We start from the raw sequence: 16152 nt of genomic DNA on the forward strand, positions 1-16152 counted from the left end.
CTGTACAAAGTGGATTATAAACTGTGATGAATACTCTCACCTCACCTATATCAATTGATCTCTTTTTTTATACATACATACATATATACATACATACATATACACACACACACATCTATATATCTATAGAGGTGAGGTGAGAGTATTCATTACAGTCTGCAAATGTATATTGGCGAGAGTATTCATTACAGTTTGCAATCCACTTTGTGGAGAGCTGGCATGGGAGTGATAGTGACCGCATACATACGTACATACATATACACCCCCCCTTAAGGACCACTACCTTGCAAAGGTCAAGTTGGAGGCCCATACGCTTCTCTAGTCATATTTAAGTGAACAGAAATACAAGCTTCTTGCAAATTAATATTAAGACTTTAAATATGCGCCTGTAGTTTTATAAGGATATCTTCCAGGCTTAGATTCATAGATGGAGCAAACACATGGCTTTGTTTGTAACAGGGGAATCCTCCTTCAGACTACTGTAACACATTTAATGGGACTTCTATACCAGAGCAGGGGCCAATATCTCTCCCAATGAGTGTGCAGTCTCTACTCCAAATAGTAGATCAGGAGATTAGGAAAGACTGTACACTGGCCACCTTAGGAAGTTGAAGTATTGAACAGGGACGACAGGACTGCAGACCAAAGGCTCCACACTCCTTCGGCCAGTCCCCAATTCATAGACATTAGGGCTGGAAGAGACTTCATAAGATCATCGGGTCCAGCCCCCTGCCCAAGGAGCAGGAAATTCAAACGTTACAGGACGGCCGGACCACAAGCAAACAGACAAACCAAACGATTTCCAGTGAACGTCTCTAATAAGCACCCCCCTCGCTTCCTCCCCACCAGGAAAAGCTCTAGGCCCATCCAGAAGCGCCAGTTTGCTGGCATACAGCTTGCAGGCATTCAAGACGTGCACGTTTAACATCAAGCTGGCGGCCGCGGGACAAAAAGTCACCGTCCTCGTTACAATTAGCACGGAACGGTCTTTTTCGATTAGCGGCCTCAGGTATTAGTCAACGCCTGACCTACTTTCACCCCGAGGGTGGTTCCCTCGAGGTCACGAAGCAGCATCTTGGGGCGGCCCGGGCCACGGGACCCCCCCCCGCCCGCCCCCAGCATCCGTGTCAGCTAGTCCAAACGGACACGGGCGCAGGACGGGGGCCGACATCCAGGAGAAGTAGGAATGAAACTACTGTACACGCTGGGCGAGGGAAAGGGAGGGCTTGAAAATAAAAACGAATTAAAAAAAAAAGCCTAGCACATGCTAGGGGCTCTCAAGTTTGGGCAGACGGCGGCGACAGGCCCCAAGCCCGCCTGCAGGCCCGGGGCGCAGGGCCTCTCCCCTCCCCCGCGCGGCTCCGCTGAAGGTGACCTTCACCGCGGCCCCCGCCCCCGGGGACGGCGCCGCTGGGCCCGGCCGAGGCGCCGCCGCACCCGGCCGCGGGGCCTCCCACGAGGGTCCCCGCTGCCCCCTCTCCTCTCCTCTCCGCGCTCACCCCGCTCCGGCTCCGGCCCCGGCTGCTTCTTGGCGCCGCGCGGCGCCGGCTCCTGCTGCTGCTCCTGGGGCTGCCCCTGCCCCTGGCCCTGCTCCTGCTCCCCGCCCTGCGCGGCGGCCGCCACCATCTCGTCCGCTTTGATGACCATGGCCAGCCCCGCGCCCGCCGCCGCCGCTGGAAGGACAGAGCCCGTCACGGACCCACGTGGTGCGCGCGCCGCGACCCCTGACCCCGCCGGCTGCTGCCGCTACAGCTACGGTATGCCGCCCGGGACACGCTTCCGCCGCCGGCCCCAGCGCCTTAAAGGGGCAGGCCCGCGCTGGCGGGGGGAGCTTGGGAGGAGGTATATGGAAGTGTGTGAGTGAGGAGGTGGTGGTGCATGGGTGTGTGTGGGGGCTGCATGACAGGTGTATGGGGATGCATAGGTGTGTGTGAGGAGGGGGAGGTGTATGAGGAGGTGTAGGGGGTGCATGGGTGTGTGTGGAGGGGAAGGTGTGAGGGGAGGTGTGTTGGGGTGTTTTAGGTGCATGGGTGTGTGTGGGGGTTCATGGGTGTGTGTGGAAGGAAAGGTGTGAGGGGAGGTGTGTTGGGGGTGTATGAGGTGCGTGCGGGGGTGCATGGGTGTGTGTGGGGGGGAAGGTGTGAGGGGAGGTGTGTGAGGGGTGTATGAGGAGGTGTACAGGTGTGTGTGTGTGTAGGGGGTGCATGGGTGTGTGTGGGGGCTGTATGGCAGGTGTGTGGGGGTGCATGGGTGTGTGTGGAGGGGAAGGTGTGAGGGGAGGTGTGTTGGGGTGTATGAGGTGCATGGGTGTGTGGGGGGGAAGGTGTGTGGGGGTGTATGAGGAGGTGTATGGGTGTGTGTGTGTACAGGGGTTGCATGGGTGTGTGTGGGGGCTGTATGGCAGGTGTGTGTGGGTGCATGGGTGTGTGTGGAGGGGAAGGTGTGAGGGGAGGTGTGTTGGGGGTGTATGAGGTGTGTGGGGGTGCTTGGGTGTGTGTGTGTGTGGAAGGGGAGGTGTGTTGGGGGTGTATGAGGTGCATGGGTGGGGGTGTATGGGGGTGCATGGTGTGTATGAGGAGGTGTGTGGGGGGGTGTGAGGAGAGGTGTGGGGGGGTGTATGAGGCGGTGTATGGGTGTGTGTGTGTGTATGGGGGTGCATGGGTGTGTGTGTGTGTGGAAGGGGAGGTGTGTTGGGGGTGTATGAGGTGCATGGGTGGGGGTGTATGGGGGTGCATGGTGTGTATGAGGAGGTGTGTGGGGGGGTGTGAGGAGAGGTGTGGGGGGGTGTATGAGGCGGTGTATGGGGGTGTGTGTGTATGGGGGTGCATGGGTGTGTGGGGGGAGGTGTGTGGAAGTGGGGGGTGTATGGGGGAGGTGATGCTGGCTCCCAGAGCCGATGCTGGGCCACTCGTGGGGGCTGCTATGGGCTCCCCAGTCTTTGCCAGCCAAGCCAGTGCAGTGGCCTAACCCTGTGTGGCACTGGGCCCAAGGCCTTCCCCAGAGCGAGGGGGGCTCGTGTTGGCGGGCAGGCGTGAGCACTTGGGCCCCCAGCACGTCAGGACGTAGGACCTGGCCAGCTGCAAGGCACCGGGGCTGTGTGACCCAGTGTGTCGCCAGGGTTCGTGGCTGGCTGTGCGTGTGCCCGGGGGTAGCAGCAGGGGCTCAGCAGTAACAACAGGTCATTCTCCACCAAAGCTGTTTGACTCTGGAAGCACCGGCGTTCATCCACCTTGGCGCCCGCTCCAAGGTCATCACCCCGCTCTGGCCTTTGGAGAGGAGGTAGGGCAAGTGGCCAAGGGGTTGTTTCAGCGACACTCTTCTAGCCATTCCCACAGCACGTTGTCTAGCTGCTTTTTTCCTGCTCTAAGCAGTCAAGGATAAGGGCAGCTTTCTGCCCCTTTGACTCCGCTTTAGTGGCATTTGTCCTGCAGTGTTTGCTTTGGGAAGGAAGGCACTCTCCTCTGCCAGACTCTGGTCCCTAAGGTAACCATCTCCAGGTCCCGTGTCTCCTGCTGACTCCTTCTCACAAAAGGTTTTTACCTGTTTTGGGCTTCTCCAGACATCAGAGCTGTTTTGGTTTCAGGACTGCCTTGAGTGTTTGGCTTGAGAAAAAGGTGTAAGCAAAACCAAGGTAAACCAAGTTCAAACCAGCACACAGTGTCCACATGCTGACTCCCTCTGGGCAACATCACTCCCTTAGTTAAGTTGGTGCAATTTTGTGCGTGGCCCTTTATGACCTTTGTGCCTGGACCTTCAATGCTGGAGGCTGCAAGTGGCAGAGGAGCAGGGGAAAAACCCTGGCCATAGCCTGTTCACTTTCCCCTTCAGCATTTGCTCTCTGCCACTGTGTGATCTAGGATACTGGGCAAGATGGATCTATGATCTGAGCCAGTAAATGGCAGTTCTTATGAAGGGACCACTATGAGTGACCTGAAGTGAGGTGGGAAGTAGAAAAGAGAGGTTTTCTGGTAGGTTCTTTATTAGCCATAGTAGGTTAGGCAAAAACTGCTTGAGAACTGTGCACAGACAGAATGCCTCCGCGATGTGTCCAAGTCCTCTGACACCCCTAAACAGGCAGTGTGTGGGCTCCAAAGCTTTTTGTAGAAACAGGTGATGTCCTGCTGGAGGAACACCTTCATCCCAGGCCCTGCACTTCTCACATTAGACAGCAGAGTTTGATTTGGCTACCTTGGCTTCCTGGTGAGACCATGGTGCTCTCCTCATGAGACCTCAGTGTCAGCCTGGAAAAGTCTAAGTGGAATTCATCGCTGTTTTGCTGCTCCTGTAATTAGGATGATAGAGGGAATGAGTGGGTTCTGTGGCCTTGTTTTAGTGTGATGTCTTGGATAGATCCCTCAGATCCATGACCTTGCTTTCATTACATAAGGATAATGGGGAAAGAAAGCAAATTGTTGAGTGCGCTCTGTGGGGAAAGCAGAAGCAGAAGTAGCTGGGGCAACAAACGGGGGGCATGTTTTTAAAGGTCTAATATTACTAATTGATTTGGAAAACAAAACAGAAGGCACCAAGGCTTACCTTCTCACACCTGATCCTTTCAGTTCCTCTGTGATGAGGGCAGCCCTACATCCATATCTGCACTATTGATGTGTCCATGTTTAGTGAAGACAGGCTTGGACATGCACACCTGACACTGCTCCAGCTAATGCTGCTATTTGTATCCATGTATGTGGCAATGTCTTTTCTGGAACAACCGTGTTTGCCTGTCCACACCCATCCTACTGTGCAGGGGTGTTCTGGGGACATCTGGGAAGCCATCTCATACTGCCTTTACTATTGGTGGCAGGGGCAGAGGACAATGAGTTTTTTTTTAACATGGTACAGTACACGTTGGAAGTCCCCACGGTGCAGAGGTCAGGGAGGTTGGAGGACTAGCTAGTGCAGTAGGTTTGGTGGTCCTGTCTGCTGGAGAGAAAAACCATTTTAAACCCTGATGACCAGAAGCGTGGGGCATAGCTGCTGTAAGGTTGTGTGGCTCCAGGTAGGTGAATGTGCCACAAGCTGGAATAGCGGAGGAGTTGGTTGTACATTGGCAGTTAATATCTGATGTAGACCCAGCAGTAGAGGGCATGCAGGTAAACGGACCAGCTGGGCCAGGTGTGGGATAGCAGTGGGAGGACTGACAGGAGAGGAATTGTTAACGTGGAATGGAGATGTATCCATGTGAACCTTATGTCTTGTTCCAAACGAGAGTTAATCTGCTTCCCAAGTGGATTCATTAATGTGGAAAGAGATGCCAGATAACTGACCTAAGGTAGATTATCTTAAAAAAAGACAAAGGTAACTGGAAAACTCTTTCCTACGAGGTGTGAGAAGAGTCCTGTTTGTGACAGGATTGAGATATGATACAGCCACATAAGTAGGATTCAGAGATTAGCAGGTTGTGCATGCATGTAAATGTGTGTGAACACAAACCATACATTGAGCTGGCTGAAAAATCAGTAAAATATAGCCTGGCCTGGACCAGAGTGCCCATCACCAAGACAGATCTGGCTGGGGTATTATGATCCCAGCACTCATTCCTGCCCAGGGCAGGGAGCCAGACTTGATGATCCGTTTAAGTCCCTTCCGACCCTAAAAACTATGAAACTAAGATTCAGTAGCGTAAAGGGCCTGGTTCCAATACAGGAGTCCTCCCATTCAGTTAAACATGCGACTATCTCTGAAGGCATTGGGCCTCATTCTCGGCTGTGCCAAGCCTTGGCTGCAGAAGCTAGGGGTGAGCTGCAACTCAGTCTGCCTTGTTCTGTGCCACAGATGTTCTTAATGGGATTAGTCCTTCTGTCCAAGCTGTGGAAGTGTGTGATTTATCACCGGAGGCCACAGGCTCAATCTCTGCTAATGACCAAGGTGATAGGTGATGGGTGCTGAGCAGGATAAGTCTCTGGATAACTAGCTGATGCTGACGCATCCTGCTGTCATTTAAAGTGCCTGACACAGCCAGATTCCCTAGCATCGCCGCTAATGATATTGCTGCCTCATTTAGTCATATGCCACTATTCCATCTCAGTGCAGATGCTCCTGAGGTCTTTTGCCGGGTTGGGGTTGGAAGAAGAAGAGGCAAATCCATACCAATTTGAGTCTTTTATTAAAAAAAAAAAGCATATTACAATGATATCTAAAGTACAGGTTCATGTCGTCTCTGGGTGTTAAGGAAATATATCTTGAAAAGCACTGGGTTAAAAAGCACAATTAATAACAATGTCATCATGGCCCCTATTTTCTCTGTAAATAAGAATGTCACATAGTATCACATTCAAATACACCAGGACAGTATCAAACCTTTGGCATCTGTCCTGTTTTACTGGTTTCCCATAGCAAGACACACAGGCAGCTCAAACGACAGCTTTTATTGTTCTCTGCTTAACTGTGCAAATTTGACCAAGGATGATTTTTTTTTTTTACTCATACGAAGCCCAGGATATGTCCTGATCCAGTGGAACTCTGCCTAAAAAGCATCTGACTGCTGCTTTGTTACCTCTAATGGTCCATTCATTTTTTAGGTGGAAGACCAGGAGCTAGGACCCTCACAGGAGTGAATTCAGCACAGCTCTCCCAGCTCAGGATCTGACTCCATTCATCTTTCCCATTACCTTCAGTGTGGACTTCAATGAGAGCACTCTGGTGGACAAGGATTCCTCAGGTAAGTGTTGCACGATATCTCAAAGGCTTGTAGCCACCAGTCTTCACTGCCTTGAAGTGTGAAAGTAAATAGGGAGCTTGACACTGCAAGGTTCTCTCTACCTCCTGGAAGAGGCTGGGCACCCTCAGCTACCACTAGTTGGAAGCTGAAGCTGAGCAGTTCTTCACCACCCAGCAGAGAGCTCCATTAGTAGAGAGGGATTCTGTTTTGAAGCATGTGTGATTTCTGGAGTTTCTGTGTCCTGATGCTGTTTTGGTTTCATTCTCTTGGCAATTGCAGCAGAGGGAAAGTGCATCGTTTTTTGAAACATGACATCAGTAGCAGTTAAAGAAAAATAAAAGGAAGAGGAAGAACCTTCACCTGCACTTTATAGTGTTGGGAATGTTCTACAGGCCTTTTCCATATTGATTGTTCTGAACTTGCACATACCATTTTACTGTCACATTCTTCACTAAGGGGTTATTAAGGGGGGAAGGGGTGGGGGGTTGGATTACACATTCTGCAGTTTCTTTAAACCGTATGATTCAGTGTACTTGATCAAGTCATCTGGGTTGTCAGAGCTCCAGATAAAACTTCATAGAGTTCCCTAACCCCTTCTCCTATCCTGAATTTTGGATCAGTGTGAGGCACCCATTTCTACTCTGGATAAAATGCCAGCTGCAGGCAGGAGAGCAGTGTTTCTGAGCGCTGGGACCCAAAGAGGCAGTGAGGGCCATTGCACTGTCAGCCTTGAGGGCAGTACATGCAGCAAGGGAACAAAAGAACAGGTTGGGAGCAAAGGTTGAAAAGGGCAGGTTCTAACTCATGTGGAGTAGCAGCACTTTTACTTTCATGCTTTGAGGCAGTCCCTTAGCTGACCAGATCATTCATGGACCTTTTATAAACATGACAACTTTTGCAAAAAGCATGTCTGGAGCTCCTCTCAGTTACCCAGGGGGAATCACAGCACTTTGCTGTTATCCAGCTGGGATGAAATAATCTAGGAATGTAAGGAAGTCTGCCCTTGCCCCACCCTGTGAGACTTGGCAGGCAGGCAGGCCGGCCTCGTGGAGTGCTGGCAGAGTCGGTGACAAGAACAGACGTGTCCTGAAGAAGCTGCACCAGGATGTCTGTTTGAGCAGCCTGCACTGGATGAAGCAAGATGTGTGATCTGGAGATTTCGGCAGCAGGAAGAGCTCTAATTGGATTTGATTTCTGATCTACTTTAGGCAAAGTGCTCTGTCACCATATACTTTTCATCTGCCCAGCAGGGTGGACTGAAAAAGAGCTGTTGCAGCGTTCTGGGTAATTAAGAACAACTCCCCTCTTTCCAGGACCCCTCCCTGTGAATATCTGCATGCCAGGCACTTGTGCTGCACCTCCTGTTAGCTGTGTTTATGCCATCCCAGTTAATTTAAGTCAAGGGCCTGGCCTGGGGTAAAACTCCTCCTAGAGTCTGAGCATTTTGAGACTGCAGGAACAGGCAGTCTTGTTACTTACTCATGGGTACTCTGTGTTAGTGGGGTGTAAAAAAGGAAGATCCTCACACACCGATTATCTACCTCATCAGGAAAGCTGGTGTGGAGAGAGCTATGTTTGACCTCTCCCATGCCAGCCAAGCTACCCGTCATGAGGAGCTGACTCCAGAGGAAAGCAGGCAGTGTCTGTTTTCATCCTCCCCCCCGGGTTCTAAGGCATTGGGCAGTTTCGCATCCTGCTGAGTGGTGCTGGGGAGGGGGACGGTGCTGGATCAGATCTGACCCCAGTCACGCACCCTTCCTAAACAGCATTGTCCATATGCTTTCTTGGCTGGGCTTGCCTCCCTGACAGAAAGGACGTTGCAGATGGCAATAAGGCTTTCAGCCAAGGTCCCCTGTGTAGATCCTGCAAGGAATTTGGCCCATTCCCAGAAAAAACAAAAAGGGGAAAGGGCACCTTCTCAGCCAGTCCTTGTGTGTCTTGGAGCCACATCTGATTACTTTCCACAAGTTCAAGTTCTTGTTGGCCCTGCAGGCCAGCACAGCTAAGGGGTTGTGTTCTGTGCGTCATCATCCCAGTTGTTGCCTAGGTTAAAAGCATTGCTGCAAGCTGTTATGGGAGGCAGGAAGGCCCCAGCTGTTTTCTCGGGTCCAAGGCTACGTTTGTGATGCTGGCAATTTACTCACAAATTGTAAAGGAAGCAGATCTGGGGTGAAATCCTGACTTCACTGAAGTCAATAGCAAAGCTCCCACTGATTTCAACATGGCCATGAGTCCGTCCTGGCCCCCCTGTATTTCTAGTCACTGAGAAAGTGCGCAACTTCATATGGTCATTTCAAAGAGTCTGTTCTGAACAGCACGTACGTGCACTTATGAACTTGAATGGAATGTTATAGAGCCATGGTGTCTAAATTAGGCCTTGCAAATGCATTGGGTTTATTCAGACTTTAGCAGCAACACTTGGCCAATGGAGTGAATATGGCTTTTTAATTGTTTGTTGCAATGGGGAATATTTCCCTACTGGTTTGCTTAGGGAAAAATAAAAAGAGCAAAGTTTGCAGTGAATCAGTGTGACTGCATCTGCCTTTAGGTTCAGTTGGCATTGCCTGGTTCCAAATATGTTATGAGACATAGGAACAACACAAACCAAAAGTATAGTGACACCCTCTTCCTTCGCTACCCAACCACTCATTTACTGTTTGCCCTATATGATCCCAGAGCTTTAAAATGTCTCATTTTCAGGAAGCATTGCAAATAAAAAACTGCAGACCAAAAGCAAGCCCCCAAGCCCATAGACCACTGAACAATTCCAGAATAAAATGGCAGTTAAAGAAAGGAAAGTCAAGTCACACAAGTATTAGCCCGTATATGGAAAGTTCTCAGCAAAGGTATATATAAGACATCATTTAACAACTGTGTTATTGCTATGCATCCATTTCCAATCTAGTTGTGAAGCTTTACAAGTTAGCATTAAATGGTTGTATACAAAGCATGTAGATTTAATTTGTTACACTCCCTGATATGTGTGTGTGTGTGTGTGTGTGTGTGTGTGTGTGTGTGTGTACATATATATATAGATATACAGTATAGATAGAAATTATGTTTACCCTTTCTGACTTGCAGGGAGTCTGTGATAGCGCTGAATAAACATACTCTACAAATCTCTTATATAATTACATTCTCATAGCTAGTTTACACTCAGACAAGAGAGAGTCTGTAAACACGCTCACCCATCAACAGTAGCAAAAGAACTTGTATTTCATTAGGTGCGTGTCATTTCATTGGCCTCTCTGTGTCTAACATTTGATTAAAAAGTAGGAACACTGACTCTTTCAACCCCTTTTTTGATCATTTTATATAAATACAAAGATTAAAAAAACAGATATTTTTAGTTTCAACATCATCCCTGCTTCAGTCATACAGTGCTTTTTCTTTAAAACAACTAAATATATATTTGTAAGAGCCTTCCTCAGCCACAAAAACACAGCAAAGAATAAAAAGGCCAATAACAAAGTTTCAGGGCAGATCCTGCAAACTCTTGGGTAAGAATTCTTACCTAAGGGTCTGGCCCTAGCAATGAACTTCAAAATACAGTATTAACTATACAGGGCAAGATCCTGCTACCCTTACTCCAGGGCCAGATTGCGGTAACTTTGATTATGGTGAATGGTATCTTACACAGGGAGTCCAGCCACCACAATCTAGTTCTCAGTTTTTCACTTGGATGAAACCCTCTGTTAAGCCAGTGGGCGCTTTGCTAGAGGGAGGCTAAATAGAAGGCTTTGCTAGAGGAACAAGTGAATAAAAAGCCAAGAAAGGGCTTCAGGATTTGGCTCATAGGAATAGAAAGTGCTCCATTTAGCGCCTCTGTCTCTTTTTATGGCTCATCAAAAATACTGGCCCTGTTCCTCCTCTCTCTTGGACTAGTGTAAATCAGAAGGAACACCACTGACATCAGTAGAGCTCGACTTGGAGTAAGACAGACCAGGATCAGACCCAGGACTGTGTGCCTTGTTTTGTGTGTGATAAAATTCATAGCTTCCCCTCCTGCTTCTTCCCTGTAACTACGATTTGCAAGATTCCAGTGATACCTACTAGAGAGAGACATGGTCGTTCGGTTTCAGTGCATCAGTAGCCTGTGTGAAAGGATAAGAAAAGACAGGGACAGGAAGTGGGGTACAGGGGAGAGTAGGTGTGGCTCGACAGAGTTGGAAATTAAATAAATCCCTTGAATGAGCCTGTAGCTCTTGGTAAAGTGGAAAAGATTCTACAGCTCCAATGAAGTTGCTTCACTTGCATATCAGGCACTAAGAAATAAGTGATTGCTAGGAAATCATTTACAAAGAAGTGCTATAATACTCTTATTCTATTTTTAATATTAAAGTCTGCTGCGATCTCTGTTATCTTAATAAAATGTCAGGATTGTGCAGGAATGGGGGGAAAAAAGCAGCTGTGTAGGCCATAACTATCATAAAACCCACCTAAGAAGTGCACAGTGACTTTATTAGCATCTGTTGTATTAAAATTAATAAAAAGGAGAGAAATGTTCTCAGCAGAACCTCTGCGAACCTGAGAGACATTACCATTTACAAAGGCGAGGTTCCTTACCTGCATGTTACAAACCTTAATCAAGTTGAAGGGATACTGCATTTCCACAGGTCTGACATACACAATGCAATGCAAATTGCTTATTGCTTTTACTGTTTGACTTAATCAAATTGTGTCCATCCGAGCAGCATAGCAAACAATCTGTGCTCATGGGAGGGGAGGGGAGGAATCGTGTTACATGACTTTGCCACCAGAGGGCCCTTTCTTTTTAATCATTCTGCAATAGAAAATAGCATCTCCTAGCTTTATTGCAAAACTGGACCCATCACATGAGACTCTTTTACATTTTTCTGTTGTTAGTACTGTGGATTTGTAGTAGTGATGTGCCTGACTTTTCCGCAGACCTTGCTGCCTGGGCATCTGGGGCAGTGTTAGCCACTCAGAGATAAGAAGCTTTACAGACAAGAGATCCAGTAATTATTAGGCAAGCTTGTCCAGCCCAGCGAACATTTTTGTAGCCACCGTCGCACCAAAAAGCATTGATAGAACACAATTGCCAAGGGCGGTTCTTTAAATGATGTACAGTAGTGTAGCTCTCTGCTGGACTTCAGTGAGCCTGTGTCAGCTTAATACCAGTTGGGGACGTGACTCTGAATGTCTAACTGGAATTGCTCATGGGAATATCACTTTCTGTAAATCTCGATGAATTATATCAGTGCTGGTTATGGAATAATCAATCTGGAGAGGGCCTCTGAATAATGCAAGCATTGCTTGCCTCCTACACAGGAGTGTGAGCGTTGACACAAACAGTAAAACATGCAGCTACAGATCTCGTTTCACTCATTGCTCGGCTGCTGAAATATACTGGCTGAGATAACAGTCCCGGATTAGCTTTTCCTTTTCTCACACCCCAAGTTAAGACTCAGTTCATCCCTTTGCCTAGCATCAGCTCACAGTGCAGGTTGTCACTAATGCAAGAGGGCACCGACAGCTTTGGATACTGAAGAGCAGTAGAGTAGTAGTGAGAAAATATGGGGGGGAAGAAGACCTTGAGGAGGAGGCAAGACTCTGGGAAGCCTGTTCACTCCAGAAACTTCAGCTTTTGAGAGAAAGACAAAGCTCTGTTAGCTGTGCTGGCAGAAAAAAACTGCTCTGTCCCACTGTTGCTGATTCTAGTTAGCTGTTGCATCACAAAAACAGCTTTTGAATAGCAACAGAGTAGAACTGAAAAGGGTCGTCTACTGCTTCAGCGTAAGACATCAATAAAGAGGAGTCTAATGAGCTCTATCCCCAAAATAGAAGGCAGCTAGCAATCCAGTAAATGGCCCTGAAAACATCTTGATATCCGTATCACTTATGCCCTTCAGCAGCTAACGGAAGAGCACTCAGAAGCACAGCTCTGAATCTGTTCCTACATTCTTCTGTTTTTTGCTTTGGAAATGATCAGGCAATCACAGCCAGGTTTTTTAAGACATTCAGTGCCTAAAAATGAAGCTAGATATCAGTAGGCTACTCAAAAGCACCTGTGCAGGTTATGTGCCCAATGATATCACTGGGAGTTAGGTGCTTCACCTGCCTCAGTGCTTTTAAAAATATCCTGCTTGGATTTCATCTTTATCCTTAGGTGCTAAATACCTTAAAAAACCTGACCCTTCGGGCTTAAATTAGAAACAAAGTCTTGTGCTAAACAGAGGTCTACACAGCTCATACTGTGGGGTTGCACTTCAAATTCAAGACTGTGTTTAAAGAACTCAGGTCAGTCCTGCCTTGGGTATAGGTTCCTCATGCTCTTAAAGGGCCTCCCAGGTGGGGCAAAAGAAGAAGGATAGTAAGATCCTCACACATGGCTTGAAAAGAACAGATTCACTTCTCAATCAAAAAAAAATATAGCTCAACTATATATATACTCTGCGTTTTATTTTTATCACTCCAAAAGCTGGGCTAGTAATTGCTACTGGAATCTCAGAAAATTATTTTAATATGGCATATAAGTACAGAACTACAAAAAGAAGTGCATATCAAATGTGAGCACTGCATTGATGATCTCAGGTTTGTGGTAAATATCTGGGTATCTTAGAAAGCAACAATAATTTCTAAATAAAACCATTTTGTGTGTAATGAGTAGGAAATCACACAGCAGCTGGGAACACCGATGGTGGTTGAACTCATCCACCATTTATGACTGTGTAGAGAAGTGACGTGGTCTGGTAAACAACCATTGCACACATATGGTTTTATTTTGAAATTGCTGTTCCTTTCTGAAACACCCTTGTATGACTGGTGTCCCCAAATACCCAAACAGCAAATGTTTGGCTTGTTAAGTGTGATATCATTCTTGGCTTTTGATTATCAGTGCACGGGGGTGGGGGACACCACAAGATTCATCAATCCGCTGCATTTTCTGTAGCCATCATGGAAAGGGGTATAAGAAAAAGGCCGGGTGGATAGAATGGGTAGTTAAAACTGTGTGGGTCAATATTTTGCTTGCAGAGTAACTGAAGGTCTCATCCTGCATGAAATAAAGTAGCTTCTGCCTCAACTCCCACTGAAGTCATACAATGAGAACTTAACCTTTTGTCTGCCTTTGATAGCACTTCCCCCACTGAGTGCAGTGCTATACTGAACTGGAGTGAATTGGGGGCCATATGAATACCTAGTTCCAGAGATGAGACCAAGCCCCAAAGGAGATAGATTTTGTCTTGCTTAGAACTTCCTATCTGTTTCAAAGCAGAAATGAGCAGCTGACTTTGCCACAAGAATGTTTTTCTATTTATTTGCAATGCATGAGATCTCCTCTTTGGGCATCTCATTACTAATTTAGTTACTTAGTCTTCTGAACAAGGCTCCAGTGGGAAAGTAACACATGATTGGTAACTTAATTTAAAAACAAGAGCTTGGTGTCTAAGCAGCAGTTGTAGTAGACAGTTGTGGGAAAAAAATCAGTCAGGGATGTGGAGTGGCAAGGACACATCTGGACAACTTGCTGTAACAACAGGCAAAACAGTGTCCAGGCTAGCACACGTGACTAGTGATTTTGGATATCTGAAAATCAGCTTCTGAAAATCAGGCCCTTTTCTGATAGTGCAGACTGGATACCCCAAAAAGGGAAGCACCCCAAATCAGAGGCTACTTTTGAAAATCTTGTCCAACAGGTTTCTCCTGAGGGAGGAATTTGGGTGAAAAATATAAAGCAAGACGTTGTTGTGTGACCATGTCAGACATGATTGGCAAGGCCTGCAGATGGGGTAGAAATCCCTCTTAGACCAGCTTGACCGATTGTCTTTCAACTCCCTAAATTCCTCCAGAACCTGGAGGACATTAGACATTCTGGCTCAAGTCCATCCTTGTCCAAACTTCACCACATCATGAAGTCGAGACTAGGGGTGACTTTGGCTCATCCTGCCCACTGTTGTGTTCACCATCAGTGAACTCATATATGTGCAATTCTGCCATTCCCCGCTTCCCCCCACCCCCCTCTACCTAGTGCCAGTGAAAATAAAAACTATCTCCTCTAAAGGGAACAATGATGACAATAACAGAAAGAGGTTTTAGTCTCAGACATGTTCATTTTTAAGAAAGGGAAGCTCTGGACAGCTCTTGACCACCATTCCTTCCCTTATTCCCATGCCCAAAAACTCTCTCCACATTCCACATCTGGATTAATTTTCTCTTGGAGTTGACTCCATACCAACATTCAAAACACCCTCAGCATTGCTGGCCACTGCACTCCCATGCCCCACTATCCTTCTGAGAAGAAATCTCCATTTTAGATAAGTGAGATCATTTCTTTCTCCCTTAGCAGAAGGAAAGGGAGCTGTGGTTAGGGGAGTCAGAACGAGCAATTCCCCCAGCCCAATATTGTACTCCATGAAGACAAGGCGGCAGGAAATCTGCGTAGGCCCTCCTCTCTTTTTTGGTATAGCCAGACCCCGACGCTGCATGGGATGGTTGCATTGTTCCTTTTCCTTTGTTTTTATTCCGAGTCTTTGGGATTCCTGGGGCTGGATCCATGACATCTGCCTTGCTCGCCCCTAGAGGGCTTGGTCTTAGCTGAAGACCTGGGGCTTGTGGCTTCCACCTGCTCCTGGGAAAGCTGCTGAGATGGCCTCTGCAGGCCACAGCCTGTAGCAGCACTGTCATTTGGATCAACCCCTGCTTTTTTAAGGCCCTCAGTTTTGGGCTCAGATTTCTGACGGTGGGGTGCATGGTGCCTCCTGGTGTATAAAAAAAGTGCTGGGTCAGGCATGGGATCTGCGTCTTCAAAGCTGCTCATCCTCTCCCTCTGGAAAGAGTCCTTCATAACCCCTTTGCTAAAGGAGCAGTCAGTCGCCAGCCTCCGAACATGAGCCTTGTGGCTGCGCTTTTTAGGTCTCACCTCACCGGAAGGTTGTGTAGGCAAGGGTTTGTCCGGTGGCTTGTCAGAGGGGGGCTTCCCACCCTGCCGGGAGCTGTGCAGTGTCTGCTTGGTGGAATGGAGCTGGAAGGAGAGGTAAGCAGCAGCCTCTGTCTGCTTCTGCAGCTCTGTGTTTAGTATGGTCACCCGATGGCTCCTCCTTTTCAGCTCCTCGAGGAATTTCCTTTCCTTGTTCCTGAGGTTGGATCTCAGTGCAGCCACCAAGGTTTCCTTGTGTCGGAGCTCCTTCCTCAGGTCCAGATTGTCCTTCTCCTTCTCGTGCAGCTGAGCCTCCATGATCTTGCACTTGTCCTCCAGCTCCCGATCGATGACTTCTGAGGAGGACATGACAAAAAGCAGTGTTAAAAATGCCACTTGGCAGCAGTGAAATACATGAGAAGGAGGGACTAGGGGCAGTAGCTAGGTGGCTCAGGAGACTGGTCAAGGAGTGTTTGGAAACTTTCCACTCTAGGTGAATGGTCTGAAGGTAGCCTGGGTTAATACTGAGTGTTGTTACCACGTGATAGCCAGTGAGGGACATAAGTGATATATATAAGGGGTAGTACACTTCCTAGTGGGCAAAAGTGAGCCC

General features: G+C 47.9%; 3 protein-coding genes across 4 annotated transcripts in view; 1 reads left to right on the forward strand and 2 right to left on the reverse strand.

The window, feature by feature from the left end:
- CLUH (clustered mitochondria homolog) overlaps positions 1 to 1724 on the reverse strand; it is a 45608-nt gene extending 43884 nt beyond the window's left edge. The window contains exon 1 of the mRNA XM_014608112.3: positions 1500 to 1724. Within this exon, the coding sequence (XP_014463598.2) occupies positions 1500 to 1647 (148 nt within the window). The 5' untranslated portion in view covers positions 1648 to 1724. The remainder of the gene's footprint in view (positions 1 to 1499) is intronic.
- Positions 1725 to 3174: 1450 nt separating this feature from the next.
- The window catches only part of RAP1GAP2 (RAP1 GTPase activating protein 2), a 318779-nt gene continuing 305801 nt past the window's right edge, over positions 3175 to 16152 (forward strand). For both annotated transcript variants that reach the window (XM_019493274.2, XM_059717108.1), the window contains exons 1-2: positions 3175 to 3279; positions 6522 to 6661. The gene's annotated coding sequence lies outside the window, so the exon portion shown is untranslated. The remainder of the gene's footprint in view (positions 3280 to 6521; positions 6662 to 16152) is intronic.
- CCDC92B (coiled-coil domain containing 92B) overlaps positions 9513 to 16152 on the reverse strand; it is a 58572-nt gene continuing 51932 nt past the window's right edge. Inside the window, exon 4 of the mRNA XM_019493277.2 lies at positions 9513 to 15895. Within this exon, the coding sequence (XP_019348822.1) occupies positions 15141 to 15895 (755 nt within the window). The 3' untranslated portion in view covers positions 9513 to 15140. The remainder of the gene's footprint in view (positions 15896 to 16152) is intronic.

Source organism: Alligator mississippiensis, chromosome 14 (assembly GCF_030867095.1).
Source record: "Alligator mississippiensis isolate rAllMis1 chromosome 14, rAllMis1, whole genome shotgun sequence".
Lineage (NCBI taxonomy): Eukaryota > Metazoa > Chordata > Crocodylia > Alligatoridae > Alligator > Alligator mississippiensis.